The 22,931-nt window shown below is 34.3% G+C and overlaps 1 protein-coding gene and 1 long non-coding RNA gene across 2 annotated transcripts in view; both read left to right on the forward strand.

Annotated features, from left to right (window-relative positions):
- Positions 1-1,292: 1,292 nt before the first annotated feature.
- Positions 1,293-22,931, forward strand: part of LOC127831243 (uncharacterized) — a 108,994-nt gene continuing 87,355 nt past the window's right edge. The window contains exon 1 of the mRNA XM_052356226.1: positions 1,293-1,707. Coding sequence (XP_052212186.1) covers positions 1,382-1,707 — 326 coding nt within the window. The 5' untranslated portion in view covers positions 1,293-1,381. The remainder of the gene's footprint in view (positions 1,708-22,931) is intronic.
- Positions 6,106-7,475, forward strand: LOC127831050 (uncharacterized). The gene is made up of 3 exons (XR_008026377.1): positions 6,106-6,222; positions 6,567-6,692; positions 6,723-7,475. It is a non-coding gene; the product is annotated as an uncharacterized LOC127831050 (long non-coding RNA).

Below are 22,931 nucleotides of genomic sequence, written 5' to 3' on the forward strand. Positions count from 1 at the left end.
TGTGTAAGTCTTGTTGATCAAGAAATTAATTAAATGTTACATGGTCATGCGATTGAATGTTCAGAATATGAGGATGGAGAATTTATTTCAAATTTATTTTTGGTTCCAAAAACAAATGGCAAGTTTAGGCAAGTCATAAATCTAAAACAATTAAATGAGTTTGTATGTTATACGAAATTGAAACAAGAAAACTTGAATTTTGTTCTTGAATTAATACAACCCAAATGACAGGTTTATTATACATGTACTGGATTTACAATCTGCTTATTGGTCAATACCCATAAGTATTAGAATATTCAAAGTTTTGAATGGAGAGAGGAATTAACTTTAATTCAATACATTGAAAACTAGTAAAGCTGCTATTGATCACAATAAATTCTTACTTAACTGTTTACTTTGCATCCTCAGTATGTTAAATGTGAAGTTTAACAGGTTTTTACAAAGAAATATTATGAAGTTCAAGAAGTTATTTATTTTAATGTCTGTTTTCAGGTTTGTCATTGCGTTATGCGCGCCATTCGTGTAGTCAAAATCAGTCGACAGAATTTTCCTCCCCTCTGACTTTGCCTCAATCACACCCCTGACTAGGAAATGCCATGGGCAGTGGGCCGTTTATTGAGTGTTTGAAAGAAAAAAAGGAGTTGTGTCAATTTTAGTTTTGTTCCGTTCCTCCCAAACATTATCTAATCGGCTCTGTTCGCTTTTTTAAAGTTGAACATTTATCCGTTTTATACAATTTGTATGCAACTGATAACCTATTAACAATATTGTGACAACAAAACTTATTCATAAAAGATGTTCCCATTTTGTTTCATTATTTTCTTCTGTATATTGTTGTGTCAGCTGAATCAGTGACTCTTTGTATCAGCATTAGCCATTGACAAATGTACTCTCACATTAGAAATTGTTCGTTATGAGAAACTTTCCTGTTTAAGCTTTGCTAAAGTTCATGCAAACAGATTAACATTCATTGAATTTTGAACCATGTGTAGTATGGGTCCATCATGGAAACTCAGCAATGAAGACTACCTTGCTGTTTAGACCACTTTTAAAAAGTCCCACATGTGGTTTTAATATCTAGGTTTCACTGTATATTCAATATTCACGTGACCCAATAGTCCAATTACAGTAACAGTGTTCACTGCTATCAGACCGATGAATGTCATTTGACAGTTAAGTTGGTTTATGTTCAGTTCAAACAATTGAGTTTCATATTGATTTCTAATCAAGACAGAATTTGTGATTGCTTGACTGTTTTAATATACAAACATTTAATTTGGTATTTTCTGGACTATTTATTTCAATTCACAGATATACTTTAAAATTAAGAATTTGCCTTAAAACAAATTGTTACGTTTTGTTTACTAAGTCAATTATTAAAATGGCAGCATTTTATATTGCTCCTCTTGCCATAGGCTCTGATGAAGTTAAGGATTTTATTTGTTCGTCATGCGAAGAGCCAGCAAATGCAGATTTTTACTGCAAAACATGTTCGAAACTTTATTGTGGGAAATGTATTCAGTTGCATGATAAGTGGTTTAAAAAACATTCAGGGTATGGAAGGAATGACATGAAAGAATGGCCAGTTTCGAAACAGGTGGAGGAATTTCTATTGAAGTGTCAAGGGCACAAGGACGACAAAATTGAAATGTTATGTGATGACCACAGTCAGCTGTGCTGCACAAAGTGTGCCTTCAATGATCACAGGTTTTTCTGAAATACTTTGGCACATAAACGTGTTTAGAAATCAATGAACTATATAATGTCACAATTTTAATGAGAATTAAGTATTGTCAAGTTTGCAATTTTGATTTATCGTATTTTAACAAACACATTTTTTCCTGATTTTTTTGTGAAAAGTATCAAATACAATGAAATTTTAAGACTACACTTTCTTTCAAATTTGTGGAAATTGTGTCTTTTCTGGACTTGTTATTTGTATTCACAGAAATACTGTATAATTAAGAAATTTCCTGAACTTCTTATTCATGGGAGTTGAATATTTCCTGTGATGGCATTTATAACCTGTGTCCTTAATAACCATGCATCAGAAAAACAAGAAATTTGAAGGTGGGTTTCAATTCAAACAGTACAGAACTAAATTTTAGTATAAATGCTCAGGTATGGGAGGTATTTTAGCTTGGAGTTATTATAGAATAGATTTACATTATACACTGTTTTTTATTGCCAAAGTAGATCTCATGTTTGATTTATGATTGTATTGTTTTAACTTGTAAAACAAAGTGCATTCAACACAAATTATGAGCTCTATCACTGTCAGACCAGTCACACTGCATGACCAGTCAAGTCACACTGCTTAGCAATTCTCACAAGCTTTATAGACAAGACTACCTTTATGTATACTAGAATTCTTGTCTAGTGTTGTATTGCCAATATTGAAGAAATCTCTATCCAGCTGCAATAAGAAATTAAAGCTGTCAAGATACTACTTATGATTACCTCCCCTGCGAAATGTTGTTCTGCAGTTCACGAATAATTCGTGAACTGTTCATGAACTGTTCGTGAACCGAGTTCATGAATAGTTTATGAATAGTCAGTGAACAGAAAATGAGCCATGTCTGTGAAATGTTCTTGAAAATTTAGTTCATGAACTGTTCATGAACACATTTGGCATGAAGTGTTCATGAAATATTCTTGAAACCTAATGGCATGAAGTGTTCATGAACTATTCTTGAACCATAATGACATGAAATGTTCATGAACTATTCTTGAACCCTTATGGCATGAAGTGTTCATGAATTATTCATGAACACCAATGGTATGAAGTGTTCTTAAACAGTTAATGAAGAACACAGTTCTTGAAAAGTTCTTTAGGGTTTTGTTGTTCATGAACAGTTCATGAACACTTTCCTTCTATTTTTCAATGGCCCATTTTCTGTTCATGGACTGTCAGTGAATAGTTCATGAACTATAATTCTTCACGAGTTCATGAACTGAGGTCTTACAAAGGTTATTATAAGTGTAAGCAAACACGAGAGACTACAAACAATGTCATCAGCCACAGACTGCCAGGCTTAGCGCAAAGGATAGTTTTCAAATTGTTTGTCAATGTCTTCAACACACTGCCATTTTCCTTTCTGGCGCATATTTGAGAATATTGAACACCATGCACTGCCTCCGGGTCCTTTCTGGTATAAGGTAAACTGTTCACATGTGCTCTAGAGAATACAAATCATTAAAAGGTCTATAGTAAAGAGTTATTTACATTCAAACTATTATAAAAATGAATCTATAATCAATATACATTGGGATCTGACAACAGGAAATGGACTGAAATGTCTGGTTTTGTTAGGTTACTGCATGGTGATTGGTCTGATATTGTTCAGTAAGACATCTATCTGGGGTAAATTAAACAAGACAAAAGTAATATTTAAAATTCATATGTATATCATAACATATTATATTGGCCCCAAAACTAAGATACTTCCCATAAGTGAGTATTTTACATAATAACGAACAAATACTAATTTAATGTACAGTTACTTAGTGCAAGCCCAGTACCTTGAAGACAGAATACACTGCAGTCTGTTTGAAGCTTTTTCCAGCATTTGGTTGTGGATGCCCACTCAAGTTGAATTTTGCCATATGGGGGACATTCATCGCCCTGAAATCGGTCTGTTCATTACAATAAGTTACATAAAAAACTTAATTTATAAGCATCTGCATTGCATGTTATGATTAACATAGCTGATTACTATTTCTTGTAGTATTTGATTTCTTTCTTTTTTAAAGAAAACTAACCTGATTTGTTTTGGAAGCGAATTATTTCAGTTAAATATCTATTTTATATGGCATGGCAGTTATTTTATTAGATAATGAAGACTTTGTACCACTTTAAAGCTTGATTCATTATTGAACATAATGATATATCTTTTGGAGACTGTTGCACTGTGTACCACAAATAAATACATAATTTCCAGTAAACTGTTACATCACAGACTTATGGTACGAAGTCCACAGGGTACAAACTCCTTAAAGATAATTCCATTTTATTTATAGCTAAGTAAATGATATAGACATCTTTTAAATTATTCTTATCACATCAGTTTAAGAATTACTTAACTACCAACTTATTGCGCGGATTGTTTATATAAAATTTAAATTCCAAAGAGCACAAGCAAAACTTTCAAACATAATAATAAATACGAAATACCACGAAAATATATGACTCATCATTGCAATAGAAATTTGCGAGTTACAACATGTTTCATCCTATACTTTACATAATATTCTTAAAGTGTTTACCTGTTTGTTTGTAACTTTTTCCCCAGTAGAACAGCGTATAGTAAACTCTGCAGACCACAATATTTGTTGACAAGAAAGAATCACTGAACACATTTAAATAAAATAACGCTGTAACGTCACTTCCGGTGTAGAGCGGCATTTCCTGTCATCTATTTTCGCGACTTGTCAGAATGTCGATCCGTGACATACGCGGGCGTTTCCAGTAAGTTAAAGTGAAATAAACAGTAATTTAGACCACAACTACACTTCGGGAGTTTATATAAACGCAGAGAAACAATGTCTAGAGAAAAACATATCCAGTGATCATAGTTTGAAGGCTCATTATGCCCCCCTTCGAAGAAGAGGGGGAATATTGCTTTGCACATGTCTGTCGGTCCGTCCACCAGGTGGTTTCCGGATGATTACTCAAGAACGCTTGGGCCTAGGATCATGAAACTTCATAGGTACATTGATCATGACTCGCAGATGATCCGTTCTGATTTTCAGGTCACTAGGTCAAAGGTCAAGGTCACAGTGACCCGAAATAGTAAAATGGTTTTCGGATGATAACTCAAGAACGCTTATGTCTAGGATCATGAAGCTTCGTAGGTAGATTGATAATGGCTGGCAGATGACCCCTATTGATTTTCAGGTCACTAGGTCAAAGGTCAAGGTCATGGTGACCCGAAATAGTAAAATGGTTTCCGGATGATAACTCAAGAACGCTTATGCCTAGGATCATGAAACTTTATAGGTACATTGATCATGACTCGCAGATGACTCCTATTGATTTTCAGGTCACTAGGTCACAGGTTAAGGTCACGGTGACCCGAAATAGTAAAATGGTTTCTGGATGATAACTCAAGAACACTTATGCCTAGGATCATGAAACTTAATAGGTAGATTGATCATGACTCGCAGATGACCCCTATAAATTTTCAGGTCACTAGGTCAAAGGTCAAGGTCACGGTGACCCGAAATAGTAAAATGGTTTCTGGATGATAACTCAAGAACGCTTATGGCTAGGATCATGAAACTTCATAGGTACATTGATCATGACTGGCAGATGATCCCTATTGATTTTCAGGTCACTAGGTCGAAGGTCAAGGTCACAGTGACAAAAAACATATTCACACAATGGCTGTCACTACAACGGAGAGCCCATTAATAATGGGGGGCATGCATGTTTTACAAACAGCCGTTGTTCAGTAATTGAACTTTGTGTTTTGTTGGAGAAGTTATGGTTTTGAAAGACTGTGTTTAAGAGAAAGATTGATATAATTGTAATTGTTGATCATATTTATGTGACTGGAGTTGCGGTCTCCGGATTGTCGAATTCGGACGCTGATTGACAATTCAGATGGAAATGTAGGTTTTTCACTGATTTATGCGATTTTTAATGTATATCCCATTTTTCAATTAATAAATTAAACGTAGCATAAATGGTCAGTTTCGTATTCATTAGGAATTATACATGTATTTGGTATTAAATTTGGATGAAGAATGTTATTTTCCCTTATTTATTAATCCAATTTGAAAGTGTTCATCATATAAAATACTAGTAATGACATGCATTGTCAGGAATGTCTGAATTAATAAAAGCAATGACACTTACACACTATGGATTATATCACACTTACCATTAAACACGTCAGTTGGTACTCCCATACAAGTGCTTGTTTATTTGACCTCGGTTTAGACTACAATTGTTTTGTTAAATATTAAGCATGAAGAAAATGTCAATTATAGTAAACTGTAGATGTCATTTCTGACCTCGGTTTAGACTACAATTGTTTTGTTAAATATTAAACATGAAGAAAATGTCAATTATAGTAAAATGTAGATGTCATTTCTTTCCAGAAAAAAGGCAAGGCGAGGAGGGAATTATCGGGGCAGTAACTGTGTAAAACCGTCGAAAAGGCATGTCAGTAGCTCAGGATACTTCATGGCATAAACTGGGTTTCGGCAGTCTAAAATGTAAGTTAATTGTAACAAACACTTCATTTGAAGCAATTGATTGTCACTGAAGCAAAACTTTACATTTAATTTTATTAAAACAATTAAGGAATGTATGTCTGTCTGACCGTCTGTCTGTCAGTTTATTTTTAACTTTTAAACTTGTTAAGATATCAACTCCAAACTTCATGCATAAATAGTGCACACACATTACTACATATGTACAATAGCTGCATTTTATATGGATTTAAATCCCCTGTTCAGTTGTCCTTGTTTTACTGTCCAAGTTAGTTGTCAGGGGTGCTATTTAGTTCTCCTTCAGCAATGGTTCTAGTTTTATTATAAAGTCAAATAATTTATTTCAGCACACACATTCTTGATGTCCAAGCAAAAGTATGGAGGGCAGATAGTGAAGTAGGTCATGTCTCATCGTATCTGTGAAACATATCTGTGAAACGTGCCAGTGGCGGCAAAGAAACCAGACCGGCCAGGTTGCACGTGCACGTGACTGTGTCCACAAGTTTACTGGAGTGTCAGTGGTGAGAAGGGACTCAAGGAGCTTATTGAAGAGGGCAAGCCTGTTGAGATTTTAGAGGGTGATGGATATAATAATATAGAAATTCCCGTGAAAAGGAACATAAACCTTACTCTACAGAAACGTTTTGATAAAAATCATGTCAAGAACATGTTCATAATGAAGAACTCAGACTGTCAGCCCAGGCGGAGTTCTGCAAAAATCGACCATGAAAATCATGTTTATATTGTGTATATAATAATAAGTTTTATGTTATTAATCACTATTCATTAATGAAGCTATTTTCCTTTTAACTGGTATGATTGAATGATTAAATATGATATATGTCTTAATTTTGAATTGCTTTATTTCCCCTGTTACATGTTAAAGTCATACTCATTTTTATCTATTTTTGAACATTTGAACTCCTCAATATGTTCACATGTAAAAAGTCGCAAATTTAGTATGGTGTTTCTGGCAAATGTGGGTACCTTTGATTGTGAGGCAGGAACTTTTCATTTTTACTGGTGACCCTTTTTAGTAGTTCAGGCTAATGTATAGTTTTAATTATTTTTTCAGAATTTTTCGATAAACCAAGTCAAGAATATTTCATGAACCCTTTTTGAATTCTTAGGATTCATGAAAAGTTCTTCATTAGTTCTTAAAAAAGGCAAAAATATTTCAATTAAATTAATTAAGAACTGATACGTTTTGTATTGTGTTGGTTGATTAACTAAAATAGATAATTTTTAGCAAGAATGATGTCTGGCTGAACTTGTGCAAATATTGTTGGTTGCCTGAAGTAAATAAAAAGAAGCTTACAATTAGATGAAATTTACATGGTTATCATATATAAAGAATGTAAAGATCAAGTATCTTTAATAATCTTAAATTTTACTAACATTAATCAGTATGAAAATAAAGAACTTACAAGATTAGTATGCTAGACATTTCAATATTACTTTCAAAAATATGTATGAAACATCTAGCACAAAGTAATTCATGAATTATTCATGATGGATCCGTAAAGTCTGTCTCAGAAAAGTCATTAGAAATACTTGTGCATGAAATGTTCATCACTAAGTGTTTATGGTTAGATGAAAAACTGTTCATGAACTTTGAAATGTTAAACAATAATTCATAAACAGTTCATGAACGTGTCTTAAGAACAGTTCATGTCCAAAAGTTCATGAACCAAGCTCAGGAACTTTTTCAGAACCGTTCATGAACAGTTCTTGATTGGCTTGAAGTGTTCATGAAATCATGAACAACATTTTGCCGTGGTTAGATTACTTTGATTACCTAGAAAAAGTGATTGCCTGGTTTAAGAGCCCTATATATTGTTTTGCCCCCCTTCCAAGAAGAGGGGGTATATTGTTTTGCACATGTCGGTCCGTATGTCCGTATTGTCCGTCCACCAAATGGTTTCCGGATAATAACTCAAGAACGCTTAGGCCTAGGATCATGAAACTTCAGAGGTACATTGAACATGACTCGCAAATGACCCCTATTGATTTTGAGGTCACTAGGTCAAAGGTCAAGGTCAAGGTGACCCGAAATAGTAAAATGGTTTCCGGATGATAACTCAATAACGCTTATGCCTAGGATCATGAAACTTCATAGGTACATTGATCATGACTTTCAGATGACCCCTATTAATTTTTCAGGTCACTAGGTCAAAGGTCATGACCTTGTCATTAATGCATATGATTTACTTTACACCCAGTGAGCATATATGTCATAGCCTTAACAGTAGTGGGTAATATCAAAACATAAATTCATTCAACATCTTTTAAAAACCCAGCTTTTACCTTAAATGACCTTTACATAACGCCAACAAACCCGAATGAATACACTCCATTCATTCCATTGGCTGATTTGAACATAATCCCCCCAGAACATTGGCAACACAACCACATCTGTAGTATCGGATGAAACACTTATCAGAGTAGGGAAATGCCGACTTCTCTTTTCATATTCATTTTGGCCCAGTTACAGTTAGGCATTACAGATAAATTTTGTCTCCAATACGTGCAGGGTCCATTTTTGGTCAGTAAATTGTCAGGGGTCGAAGATGGACTGTACTATTAATAAATACCTCATTTTGATAATACAATATTGCTTTTTAAGATATCAAATAAAGATCCCATGAATTTTATTGAAATAAATTATTGAAAACCTAAAATATATTGGTAAATGTTGTTTGTCTTGCATTTGTCTTTCAATTACCAAAATAATATAGTTTGCATGCTAGATCTGAAATCATTGAATTGTCTAGCCACACATACGCGATGTACATGTACGCACTCAGTCTGTTTGAAAATCTTTCCTGTAATCCAGAATAAGCAACTGACATTTGCCATGTTGCTATAAATAACACAGTGTGACTTCAATTTTCTATTAGAAAGTATTGTGGTTTGATGTTCCATTTACAAGATGCAGAGATTTGTAAATAACAGTGTCATGTACAAATGGGTCTTATACAATATGCTGCCAGCGTAGCTCCAGTCCAGCAGTCTTTTCAGGATATACATTATGTAGAGGATACTCAGGAGATATCACGAAATCTTGAGCTATGCTGGCCAAATATGCTATAAGACCAATTTTTGCATGACGGGGATGTAATAGTGTTATTTGAATGTGTTAAAGAAAAATGTGTCTTAATCAAACATTAAATGTTGTCGCTGCAGTCCATTCCTGATCTCCAATTCAAGACGTTTATAATTAAAGCGGGTGCACTCTTCCCATTCATAGTAAAAACAACTATTTTACTCTAAACGATTATTTGTGTCCTCTTTTCCATCGCCGTTATAATATGTATGTCAATGTGTAAAAGCCAGATCAGCAAAATCAGTGGGGATCCGTACATTTTAAATATAAAAAATGGATTATATTGCAGATTTTAGGAAAATATGGTATGATAAACAGAAAAACAGGTTACTGTCCCATCGTTTTGTAATATGTTAGGCTCGGCATGAATAAATAATGGCTCGGCAAGCCTCGCCGTTATATTATTCTAATCATCGCTTGATATATTACAAAACGATGGGACAGTAACCTGATATTCTCTATTTATCATACCACCGCATTGATATCTGCCTGCATGATATAACGTTGCCTGATATATTTTTGTATTATGCCACTTCTGCACATTTACATTGGAGACGCTGCAGACATGATCTTTTAAAGTGTTATTGATACCCTATTCAATAACACTTTTAAGCTCTGCCCATTAATATAAAAAAAATTAACTCCGCCCACATTTGGGTTCACCATTATTTTGAGCAGCGTTCAATGATTGCTTAGTCCCGCCCATACTGAGAACTATTTTTTGGGAGGTGTTGAATATCGCTTACGTGGTTAAAATGTAAACAAACTGAACCATTCATATTGTATTCAGAAAATCCATAACTAGTAAGTAATAATTAAAACTTTAAGTTTATAAAAATTGAAAGCATGAAAGAAATGAGCATTCATCTATGGGAAAAATAAAACAAATACAAATTTGGGCTTCACTTGCTTTACTTAAAAAGAACAAAAATTATACAGCATAATAAGAAACATTTAACTTAACAAAAATAAACTTAATAGGTTTTAATAAAAAAATAAACATGACAGATTTGATCAAAAGAAGAATTCAGGACAACTTATACTTTAAAGATGCAAATGTGTTTCTTTTTTGTGCCACTCTTGAAATAGCAAGGCAAAAAAGTGAATATCATGCACAAAAAATTAATGTCAACAAAGAAAAATTATGAATAATAAAGATGCTTTCTTATTCAATACCTGCCATTACTTATAATACCTAAGGCCATGACTTTTATATTTCTTGGTTTACAAAACTGCCGACCCTAATTTGAAAAAATGGGGAAAAAAATAAAATCGGAAAATCATCTTTTTTTATATATGTTATTCCCGACCGCACTGAAAAACGAGCGAAATGTGAAAAAAACCGATCCGATTTGAGTAAGGTTGCGAATAAAATCAAGTAAGTACAATCAACGATCGGTTCACATATATTGCAGAGATCGGGATATTATTTTCAGTGTGACACATTATGTACCAGTCCTTGTATGGGCACTTCTTAAAATTTATTTTGGGTAAAAATTAGGCTAGCAAAAATTACAGACAATAGGGAAATCAACATCAGTAAAATGTTGACCCCATCAAAATGTATTTCCGAGTCTGTTACGCAACTATATTGTTTAACATGTTAATTATGCTCGATTGGTCATTGTAGGCTCGGGTACTACTTACATGTATCCCGGGTACTCTTAAGTATACTTACATGTACCCCGGGTACGGTAAATATACTAAATCGTACCCGGGAAATTTAACGCTAAATCGGTCGTTGTCGGCTTTTTTTTGGAATTAATTATATTTACATATATGTCAATTTTCTGTTAAATTGGATCTATATTATCGAAACTCATACTCAAAAAGCATGTTGATGCAGATTTTGTTAAAAGGAGAAGTTTTATTTAAGATAATCGGTAGCGCGTTTTACGACATCGGATTAGGGGCGGAAATACTTGGGTACAGTCTAATATCCACCGGGTACGATTAAGTATATTTACTGTACCCGGGGTACATGTAAGTATACTTAAGAGTACCCGGGGTACATGTAAGTAGTACCCGAGCCAACAATGACCAATCGAGCATTAAGTTAATTATATTAAACAAACCCGATATTATAGTAGATAAAAAAGTATTACCTTGCAATCTGATAATTAGTATAAACTATCCAATAAAACACTCCCATTATTTACAATACATGTGTTTAGGAATTTGTAAACACGTCCGCCATTATAGTTTATTAGAACTGTACAGAAAGTTTGGAAATCGGAACAAATCGGTATATCTCTGAAATCATTGATAAACGTATTTGTTGTTTCAATGCTAAGGGCATTGAGTACTTTCGGCAAATCGCAACTCAACTTGCGTAAAACACTAGCTCAATTAACTGTTAAACTCCGCCTCCGTTCTCTGCAAAAGATTCGAAGGCCAAGCTATGCACGTGCTATTATTAAATTGGAGGATTGCAATTAAGAAACAAACACACGATTGGTTCCGCATGTTAATTTAATTGCAAGACAAAGGAAGCCAATTTTGTTGGCGCGAAATTTGTCGCTTTATTACTTCAGACAGAAGCGGCTTTCCTTTGATGACGTCAACCAGCAATTCACACAGACTGCACATTTTCGGAAGATTATAACTGACTCCTTGTTTACAATTCCAGTAAAAAAATACTTGCTAACATTAAACTTTGGATTAAATTATCAAAATAAAGCAAAAGCGAAGGTGACAAATATTATTAAATTAATTCGCGTTGGTTCAAATAAGACGTTTTGCGTTGTAAATCAATGAGTTTTCATAACAACAACAAATTAAACAAACATTACCGTGACGACGCGGGGATCGATCTACCTCGATTTTTTTATGGATGATCTCATCAGTCGAGTAAGACCAAACACATACTTTGTGTAAGAGTAGTTTATAATATAAGATTTATGCAACGGGCATCGCATTGCGTTATGGTGCGAATCGAATTACGGAAATGAAGCGCAGTTTTTCGTTTTAATGGGAGGAGAACGCATGTCATGTAATGGAGTGTTTAAAATTGCCTGATGTTACAAAAGGTACTTTTAGGACTCATTTCATTTGAAGATATAGATGTGTTTCATTGCATAATTTGATTTTTTGTCTGTGTTAAGGTTATAAAAGATATGTTGTCTTTGTTCTGATGTTATTAGTATTAACTTTTTTTCCAATGTTTGTTTTTTTTCGACCGCCCGATGGACCATTTTCAAAATAATTTTTGTAAACCAATAAAAAAAAAGTTGTGACCTAAACAATTCAATTTTTAAGAAAAATTCTTAATAATAAAGATTCTTTCTTAGTCAATACCTGCCATATGATATCTTATAATACATGAACTACATGTATTCAATTTTAAAGTGTCTGAAATCATAATTTTACATAAAACTGGTTCTGTCTCCACATCTTTAACAAAACAGAAAATGTTTGTGTACATTGGTAATCTAGTACTCTAGTTAACCTGAAAATGAAATAAAGAAACCTTTATAAAAACATAATTAAGCACTCATTGCACAACTACTTTTAAAATAAAAATCTAAATCTAAAAATTATAAAATATTATTAAACTATTTTTCTTTGAATTAAGATCTATAACATTCAAAGATAAAACAATAACATAAAAACACTTTACTCAATAATAAATTTGTTGAAAAAAGTTTCACCTTTCCAAAAAAAGTAATTAGATGGGTTGATTTGAAGCTGTGCTGGAATGCAGCGGTGGGGGGGGGGTATATCTTGAATTCTTTGAGAGGCAGAGAAAGACTGAGACCAGTTAAACTAATAAGGCTAGAACTGTTTTGCCAAAAACTTGGGAGAATGATCATGACCCATCAAAAGGTGTGGTTGCAACTTTGTGCAAATAAAATTAATTAGCACAACTTTAACAAATTACAATTTAGACAGGCACACAATATCATTATAAAAAAATGATAATATAGGCATATGAAATGGCCGATAAAAAATAATTAAGAATTTCTTTAAACTGAAAATATTTTTATAATAGACTAGGGGCTTTTTCTTCATTAGCAAATGGCTTTATTTGCACAAATTTGATGAATTTGCGATGCAAATGTTCAATATTTAAAAAGTAAGCGACTATTTTGTTTTCACATTTTTATACAGTTTATAGCAACTTTTTTTTCCCCACAATTTTGAACAGTTTGAGACTCAAATTTCCACAAATTTTAACAATGCGCAACCTTTTTTTTTTTACAATTTTGAACAGTCACAACTAATTTGTTAACAATTTTGAACCGTGTGCAACTTATTTTTCCACAACTTTCAAGATTGAGCGGCTAATTTTTCACAATTTTCAACATTGCACGACTCGTTTTTCACAATACTCAACATTGCGCAACTCATTTTTTCACAATTTTCAATAGTTTGCGACTGATATTTTCTGACTTTTAAACAATGCGTGACTCATGTTTTCACAATGTTGAATAGTCACCACCAATTTTTCACAACTGTGAACAGTGCACGACTCATTTTTTCACAATATGAACAGTGTGCGACAAATTTTTTCACAAAATGAGGGTGCCAAGGTAGCTGCTCAAAGATGAGAAAAGCCCACTGCCAGAAATGTTATCAAAAAAATAGGCCCATTGCTTTTCAGAGCTAAACAATCCATTCTATTTTCAGCAAGCACACAGACCAATGACAGTAGGACTACTGGCACTGACCGTTGGTTCATCAGAATGAAAAAGGGCGTCAAAAATAGCAAAAATAATGAAACATGTGTAATGTGTATGTATAACGATGAAACTTACCAACCACTCGACCAGGAAACATATGGTTGCACAGACTATGTGTGATTCAGGATGCTCTCCCACTGATATCATGCATATCATTGGTCACAATAACATACACATCATTAATCTCAGCGATATATGTCTCCAACTCCAAACACATAGCTTGCAAAATCGCTGAATATTGAACAAAAGCAGCTTCCTTAGAAAGTTCAAAATTCACAAGCAGTCGCGTTCCCCACCCACTTTGACTTCGCAGCGAAACCGTTAACATCTCACTACTAAACGTATACTACAGAGATGGACAAGTTGAAAAATAAATCACTCTTATCACTTCCAATTTGCGCACTACGTTAAAATTCCGTTCCATTCAGTTATTGTCTTTATTGTTTTAGATTTTCACTTAACACATTCGCTCTGAAAATAGCGATTGGTGTGTACTTGGAAGAACATGTACATGTCGAATGTGTTATTATAAAGAATATTGGTAATGCGTTTTTAGTGCAGAAATTGTAATTTTAAGTATCAAATTCTCACTTCAATTTTTATGTCCCCCACTATAGTAGTGGGGGACATATTGATTTTGACCTGTCTGTTGGTTGGTCTGTTGGTTTGCTATGCATGACAGTTTGACCCTAATCCAATTAAGCCGCGACAATTGACAAGTAACAAACTGCGCATGGACACATGCTTAAAAAAACATCGCAACAAACAGTAAAAGTGGTACCCATCTTGTCTTGTGTTATTGTAATAAAAACAACGTGTTGTTATTCATGACAGTTTGACACTACCCCAATACAGCGCCTGACAATTCACAATTCAGTTTAATCTGTGTATATAAGAAGAAAACAAAATACGGAAATGTGTACGGCCGTGCATTCCGTGTGTAACTGATGTAACTGTTCGGTAGATAGTGTACTGTAACCCGTACTTTCAGTCAACTGGATAGCCTCCCCTGCGTTAATGTTTGCCATTGAAATTAATATAATGAGTATTGTTGTCGTAATGTTCTGGATTATGTACTCTTAAACAGATGAATATTATCTTCGTTGTTTGCTATTGTCTTATTTAATAAAACTGTTATTGTTATGTTTTAGATTTCATACTTCATATCAGATGTTTTATGTCTTGAATAAAAGTATCAAGAGTTTTTGTTAGTACTATACTGACTATAGTAAAGGTGGAATGATAGATCGTTTTAGGTGTCCTGCTTTTTGGTCAAATGTCCCGACAATTTTTTATGGAATGTCCCGCTTTGGACCTACAAAATTATGGCATGTATGCTTCAAGGTCAAACGTCATATAAGGGGACATAGTGTTTCACAAACACATCTTGTTTTATTAAGTTAAATTATGAGTGTTTTAATTTTATTGTTTGTCGCTCACTTGCGAACTATTTTTTATGTGTAAATATGCATAGACGCTAGCGGATGTAATCAGGCTGCTACTAATTTGCATATTTTACTACTGTACATCAATAAGCGGTTGTTTGTTTTTGTTTGTTTTGTTAATATTTTCTTATTTGCTTAAATGTGGCATAATAAATAGAATATATGGTTGGTGACTTTTGAGATCATGTGATATCAAAAGTCACCAGCCATATATTCTCTATTTATATCATGGTCAACGGGAAGTTCTTATATCAGTCATGTGTGGAGGATGGTCATATTACTAGGAATCAGCTATAAAGTAATCATTTTTAGTAAAATAGAATCAGTTTCACCAAAACAAACAATTTGATACCAAGATGTCATATATTTTAAACATAAAGTGCAACACCATCAGTAAAAAACACATTTTTGCAAATATTAAGTGTGCGCGTGCTCATGACGTCATTATTAACACATCAAACGACAAAAGTCATCTTCATTCACGCTTAAACTGCAGCTTTTTAGCGATTTTGTCATTATTTCTTTAAAATCGTGACGTAGAGGTATGATAAACAGAAAAACAGGTTATTCTTTATACCGTATTTACTAACACTATTATGTGATTTGAAATACATAAACTTTTTACAAACATTTCATGCGGTGGATATTATGTGACTTTTAAGGAAAAAAACAACACAACAATAATTAAACCTTTGTTTTTATTGAATTATTTAGAAAAGTAAATGTGTGTATATTTGTTGAAAATGTGCAGTCCACTGTGTTCAATATTAATTACACTTTTAATACTGTAAAAAAATGTGTGTAATATAATCATTAACATGTTTTGTATCTTGGATTTCATTAACATTTGGAAATTAACATTTTGAATGTGAAAATAGCTCATGAACAGCGATTGGCTCTTGCTTTGCTGCCATTTAACATTTTTTTGCAAATAATCCAAATACAATAAAAGTATATTTTCCACAAATTTTTAAGTTGTAATTTTTGTAATGTTTTGTAGTATAAAGTAAATTGCAAAATTATTATTCATATATCCCAATTTAAAAAAAACATCATTTCCACTAGGCTTGCTACTGTATGGTATTTCAATATCACATATAAATAAACAATAGACCAATCTCTCGGATCCTCCTTTAAAACAATTTACAATGGCGTCTTTTCTTTTCCACAAATAGAATATGTGACAACAACAAAAGCAAAGTAATCACATTAGGTAAAATAACAACACAACATATTGGGACATAGTAGACCATGAGGTTGCATGTCATAAGCCACTCATCACAGAATAGACTGTTCATGCTGAGACTTTATTTAGAAATAGAGGACACTCTTTTTTAAGAAGCAGGGTTATTTTGCTTTGCATCTGTCCTTTGGTCCGTTTGTCGGTTGGTCTAGACAAATTGTTTTCACATGATATATAGAGAATGCTTTGACTTACAACCATGCAACATATTTTATGTTTACATGGAGGAAGATTAAGAAGTAAATCCATGTTTAGGTCAATAGGTCAAAGGTCACAGAAACTTATAACATGAAATAACATGTATAAAGGTGTTGCAGTCAGTTTTAGTACCTGTTATACCAGTCATAACAATATTTTAAACAGATTTTCAATTATGATAAAACACTGTACATGTAGGACAATTGAACATTCTTCATATATATATTACAGTACTGCCCTTATTAAATGCTTTCATTCATTGACTTTTAATCCACTTAAGACAGGTGGTTGTGAACAATATATTGACTTTCATCGATGGCTTATTTAAAAATGTTTAGGAATATACATAAATTATAAGTCATGCTTCTTTTCTTGCATTTGTTATTATTGATAGTATGGTCAAGGTTTACAATATTAAAATTGAAAACAGTATAAACAACTAGAACATTGTTCTGAGTACATGGATACCTCTACAATCCAATTTGTCCCACAACTGCACAAATGTCTTAAAATTATGAACAAACATATGGAGTTGCACAAGTTAACCTGACGATTAATATGTTACTGTAGAAGTATCCCTCTATTTGAGTAACGATTCTCACAATTGAAAAAATATTATCGTTTGGTTAAGGGGACTATCACATCACTCTTCTTATGTATCAAGGTGCATAATTTCATTCCTCTATCAGCTGTACTCTTTGAGTTACTCACCACACAATTTTAAATTTGATTTCTTTGCTAAACAGGGGCCATAACTCTGGGTATGTTGAAAAAAGACATACCAAACTATGCATGTGGGTAAAACTACACAATGATAAATATTTATGTAAAGTATTAGTCCTCTAGTAGCAATACTATTATGCCCCCCTTCGAAGAAGAGGGGGTATATTGTTTTGCACATGTCGGTCCGTCCGTATGTCCGTCTGTCCGTCCACCAGATGATATCCGGATGATAACTCAAGAACGCTTAGGCCTAGGATCATGGAACTTCATAGGTACATTGGTCACGACTGGCAGATGACCCCTATTGATTTTTAGGTCACTGGGTCAAAGGTCAAGGTCAAGGTGACCCAAAATAGTAAAATGGTTTCCGGATGATAACTCAAGAACGCTTATACCTAGCATCATGAAACTTCATAGGTACATTGACCATGACTCGCAGATGACACCTATAGATTTTCAGGTCACTAGGTCAAAGGTCATGGTCATGGTGACCCGAATTAGTAAAATGGTTTCTGGATGATAACTCAAGAACGCTTCTGCCTAGGATTATGAAACTTCATAGGTACATTGATCATGACTCGCAGATGACCCCTATAGATTTTCAGGTCACTAGGTCAAAGGTCACGGTCACGGTGACCCAAAATAGTAAAATGGTTTCCGGATGATCACTCAAGAACGCTTTTGCCTAGGATCATGAAACTTCATAGGTACATTGATCATTACTTGCAGATAACCCCTACAGATTTTCAGGTCACTAGGTCAAAGGTCAAGGTCATGGTGACCCGAAATAGTAAAATGCTTTCCTGATGATAACTCAAGAACGCTTATGCCTTAGGACCATGAAACTTCATAGGTACATTGATCATGACTCGCAGATAAACCCTATTGATTTTCAGGTCACTAAGTCAAAGGTCAAGGTCACGGTGACTCAACTTAGAAAAATGGTTTCCGGATGATAACTCAAGAACGCTTATGCCTAGGCTCATGAAACTTCCTAGCTACATTGATCATGACTCCAAATGACCCCTATTGATTTTTAGGTCACTAGGTCAAAGGTCAAGGTCACAGTGACAGAAATCGTATTCACTCAATGGCTGCCACTACAACTGACAGCCCTTATTGGGGGATGCATGTTTTACAAACAGCCTTTGTTTATTTTACACTCTACACATATTTTAAAATGTCATTTTTGTATAAATAGGAGACATTACTACATTTATGATGAAAACAACAGAAACAAAATATAGAGGTGCGCATTAGCTCACATGCCTGGTTACTGTACTTGTAAAGTTGCAGGAATACATGTTGGGTTAAATACGACAACAAAGTCACGCAGATGGATGGAAAAGTGCAAATCTATATACCCCCCCCCCAATTATTATCCCAAGAAGTGTTAATTGATTGTCCATGTATGTTTTTATTTAACACTTTATACTTGTTTGAAGCATTACATAATATCACTTACTATTCCTTAGTATGTACATGTCTTAATTGTTTATTTCAGCCAGTGCAGTAAAGTGACCCAGATTTCGGAGCTGACCAACTCGCAGCCCACTGGCCTGCAGGGGCTGTCAGTGGAGCTGGAAACTGTCCTGGGGGAAATTAAAACCCTGCAGATCAGTCAGGAGGCCAGCATTCAGTCATTGCAGAGAACATACAATGAACAAAGTGCAGTTATGATAGAGCAAATGTGTGGCAATTTAAATACTTATATAGATGAATGTGATAATTATTCTGTGGGTACATCAGGCGGAAATGAGCAATATTTAAAAGAAGAGATGTGTAGGAGTGTTCTCTCTATCCTGAATGAATTCAATATTACTGCGAAGGAACTTAACGAGATGAAAGATGAAGTTATAAGCATAAAAGGGTCAGTTACATGTTCTATTGATAAATGCACCAGTCTTCACAATGACTTGTTACAATTACTTGAAATGGTTCAGAAAATTGGAGATAATAAGGAGCTCTGTCTTATAGCCAGCATAAAATGTAAGCATATAATACAGCAGGCATTGACTCTGCTAGGAAAGTCAGGCAAGGCGTTTAATGTCCAGAGTAATACAAAGCACACTGTGAGAATACCGAGTGATTTATATTCATGTACTGTCTCAGGCATATGTGTTCTGACTGATGGGCAGGTAATGGTTGCAGACAGAAATAACCAGAGAGTGAAGCTGCTAAACCAGCAGTACCAGGTGGTGAGTCACTTGGATGTGAGTGCTAGGCCAGTTGACATGTGTTTGATCACACCCAGTGAGGTTGCAGTGGCTGTGAATACTAGCAACATGCATGGGGTCCAGTTTATCACTGTCAACCAGGGAAAGCTTGTTCGTGGCAGGAAGTTTCAGTTACAACATAAATGTACAGGTATTGCCCATCACCAAGGAGACCTTTTTGTCACCTCTGGTGAAAAACTGTACAAATACACACTGAGTGGCAAACTGATCTGCAGACTCTATGATTTTGATTATACAGGTAAGAATCATGGTGAATCCATCCTGATAACATTTGTATTATGTACAGGGATTTGTCTAGCCATTGTGGGAAAAGGCGTCTAGTCAAATTGTGTTATTTTAAATCCATACAATGACAATTTGGGAATGTTTATTGACTAAATGAACCGAATTGGGATTTATTTTTTTAAACAACAGATATTGACCCATTAGGCCTTTATCTTGTTATTTTGAAAAAAAAAATAGTTATATAGTCTGTGAGATGATAATAAAATAATATTCAGATGTAATAGCAGGAAACCTACTGATGTATTATAAACTATTTGTTCTATAATTCATATGTGCCCTTTGATTTCTGCAGTAGCCAAAACAAGATTCAGAAATATTGATTTATAAACATGAGTAATGAAGTATTTTGACTGTCATTACATGACATGTCTATAAATAGAAACTGAGTTCCTGGGAAAGAGACCCTTTCTGACCTGGTGTTAATTTTGTGGTTTTTAAATGATTGTACATGTACAATATGTTTGATAAATTGAATAATTTCAAAACACCATATAACATAGGTACTCTTGTGGTTGTATTTTTATGTTCCCCACTATAGTAGTGGGGGACATATTGTTTTTGCCCTGTCTGTTGGTCTGTTGGTTGGTTTGCGCCAACTTTAACATTTTGAAATAACTTTTGCTATATTGAATATAGCAACTTGATATTTTGCATGCACGTGTATCTCATGGAGCTGCACATTTTGAGTGGTGAAAGGTCAAGGTCATCCTTCAAGGTCAGAGGTCAAATATATGGGTCAAAATCGCTCATTTTATGAATACTTTTGCAATATTGAAGATAGCAACTTGATATTTGGCATGCATGTGTATCTCATGGAGCTGCACATTTTAGTGGTGAAAGGTCAAGGTCATTCTTCAAGGTCAGAGGTCAAATATATGTGGCCCAAATCACTTATTTTATGAATACTTTTGCAATATTGAAGATAGCAACTTGATATTTGGCATGCATGTGTAACTTATGGAGCTGCACATTTTGAGTGGTGAAAGGTCAAGGTCATCCTTCAAGGTCAGAGGTCAAATATATGTGGCCCAAATCGCTTATTTAATGAATACTTTTGCAATATTGAAGATAGCAACTTGAGATTTGGCATGCATGTGTATCTCATGAAGCTGCACATTTTTAGTGGTGAAAGGTCAAGGTCATTCTTCAAGGTCAGAGGTCAAATATATGTGGCCCAAATCACTTATTTTATGAATACTTTTGCAATATTGAAGATAGCAACTTGATATTTGGCATGCATGTGTAACTTATGGAGCTGCACATTTTGAGTGGTGAAAGGTCAAGGTCAAGGTCATCCTTCAAGGTCAGAGGTCAAATATATGTGGCCCAAATCGCTTATTTAATGAATACTTTTGCAATATTGAAGATAGCAACTTGAGATTTGGCATGCATGTGTATCTCATGGAGCTGCACATTTTGAGTGGTGAAAGGTCAAGGTCATCCTTCTAGGTCAAATATATGGGTCAAAATTTCTCATGTAATGTAACTTCTGCAATATTGAAGCTAGCAATTTTATATTTTGACATGCATGTGTATCTCATGGAGCTGCACCTTTTGAGTGGTGAAGGGTCACGGTCAAGGTCATCTTTCAAGGTCAAACATCATATAGAGGGACATTGTGTTTCACAAACACATCTTGTTTTTATGAATTTTTAAAATGTATGTATTAATTTCATTGTAATTATAGTAGTATGTTCATTTAAACATTTTGCTGTTGAAATTGGTTCGGTAACACACTAGCTAGAAAAGTGTCAATAACTGTTGTTTTTAATATTATTTGTCTTGTTACAAACACTTGAAAAACACAAGTAACGTTGTAACACGGCACTTGTATGAATTATGTCTGCTTTGGTCTATTTCACTTTTAGTACATAGTTATCATATGTATACATGTGTGGGAAATCTTTTCATGCTGCACATAGTAACATGGTTTATACATGTTGATTGAACTGTGCAATTGTTTCTGCATGTGTAATTGTTTCTGCATGTGTAATTGTTTCCATCTGTGTAATTGTTTTGCTTCAATTCATATCTAACTCACCAGTTGCATTTCAACATGTCAAACGTTGAAGCAATAGCTCTGCTACTGAAGTTTATTGTCACACTTAACTATTGAATTATTGAAATGTATGCATATATTTTAGATGTGTAAATGCCTATTTATAACAACATATGCGTAATAAATTATCACTGCAGTATGTTTAATAAGATTATTTAACATTTACAGTAATTCAATATCTTGATGTTTCTCTATTTTGCAGTAAGGAAGTGTGCTGTGAGTCCCACAGGGGACAGGCTGTACATTACCAGCCACTACCAGCACAAGCTTCTCACCCTGGCCAGGGATGGCACACTCCTGGCTACATACACAGACCCAGCACTAGAGAGCCTATCTGGTCTACATGTGACCACTGTAGGCCAGGTGCTGGTCTGTGGATGGGGGTCCGACACTATACTACAGGTGGACAGCGAGGGGAAGAGTAAGCTGGCCACTCTGGCTACATGGAGGTGGGATGGAGTGTGGTACCCACGGTCAGTCTGCTACAGCAGCACCACATCATCCATCATTGTGGGACTGGGTGAGGACTACTTCATGGTGTTCAGAGTGGAATAGTGTGTACATCTATTTATTAGTTGTTGTAATTAGTGATTAGTATTTCCAGGACAATGTGTTGTTTAGCATACGAACATAGTAGTGTGTGATATTACAATACAACATTGTGTGTGTAGTTAAAGATTCAAAAAATTTATGTGCACATATTGTTATCTGATTATACAATGTGAGGGTTTTTG

This window comes from Dreissena polymorpha, chromosome 5 (genome assembly GCF_020536995.1).
Source record: "Dreissena polymorpha isolate Duluth1 chromosome 5, UMN_Dpol_1.0, whole genome shotgun sequence".
Taxonomy (NCBI): domain Eukaryota; kingdom Metazoa; phylum Mollusca; class Bivalvia; order Myida; family Dreissenidae; genus Dreissena; species Dreissena polymorpha.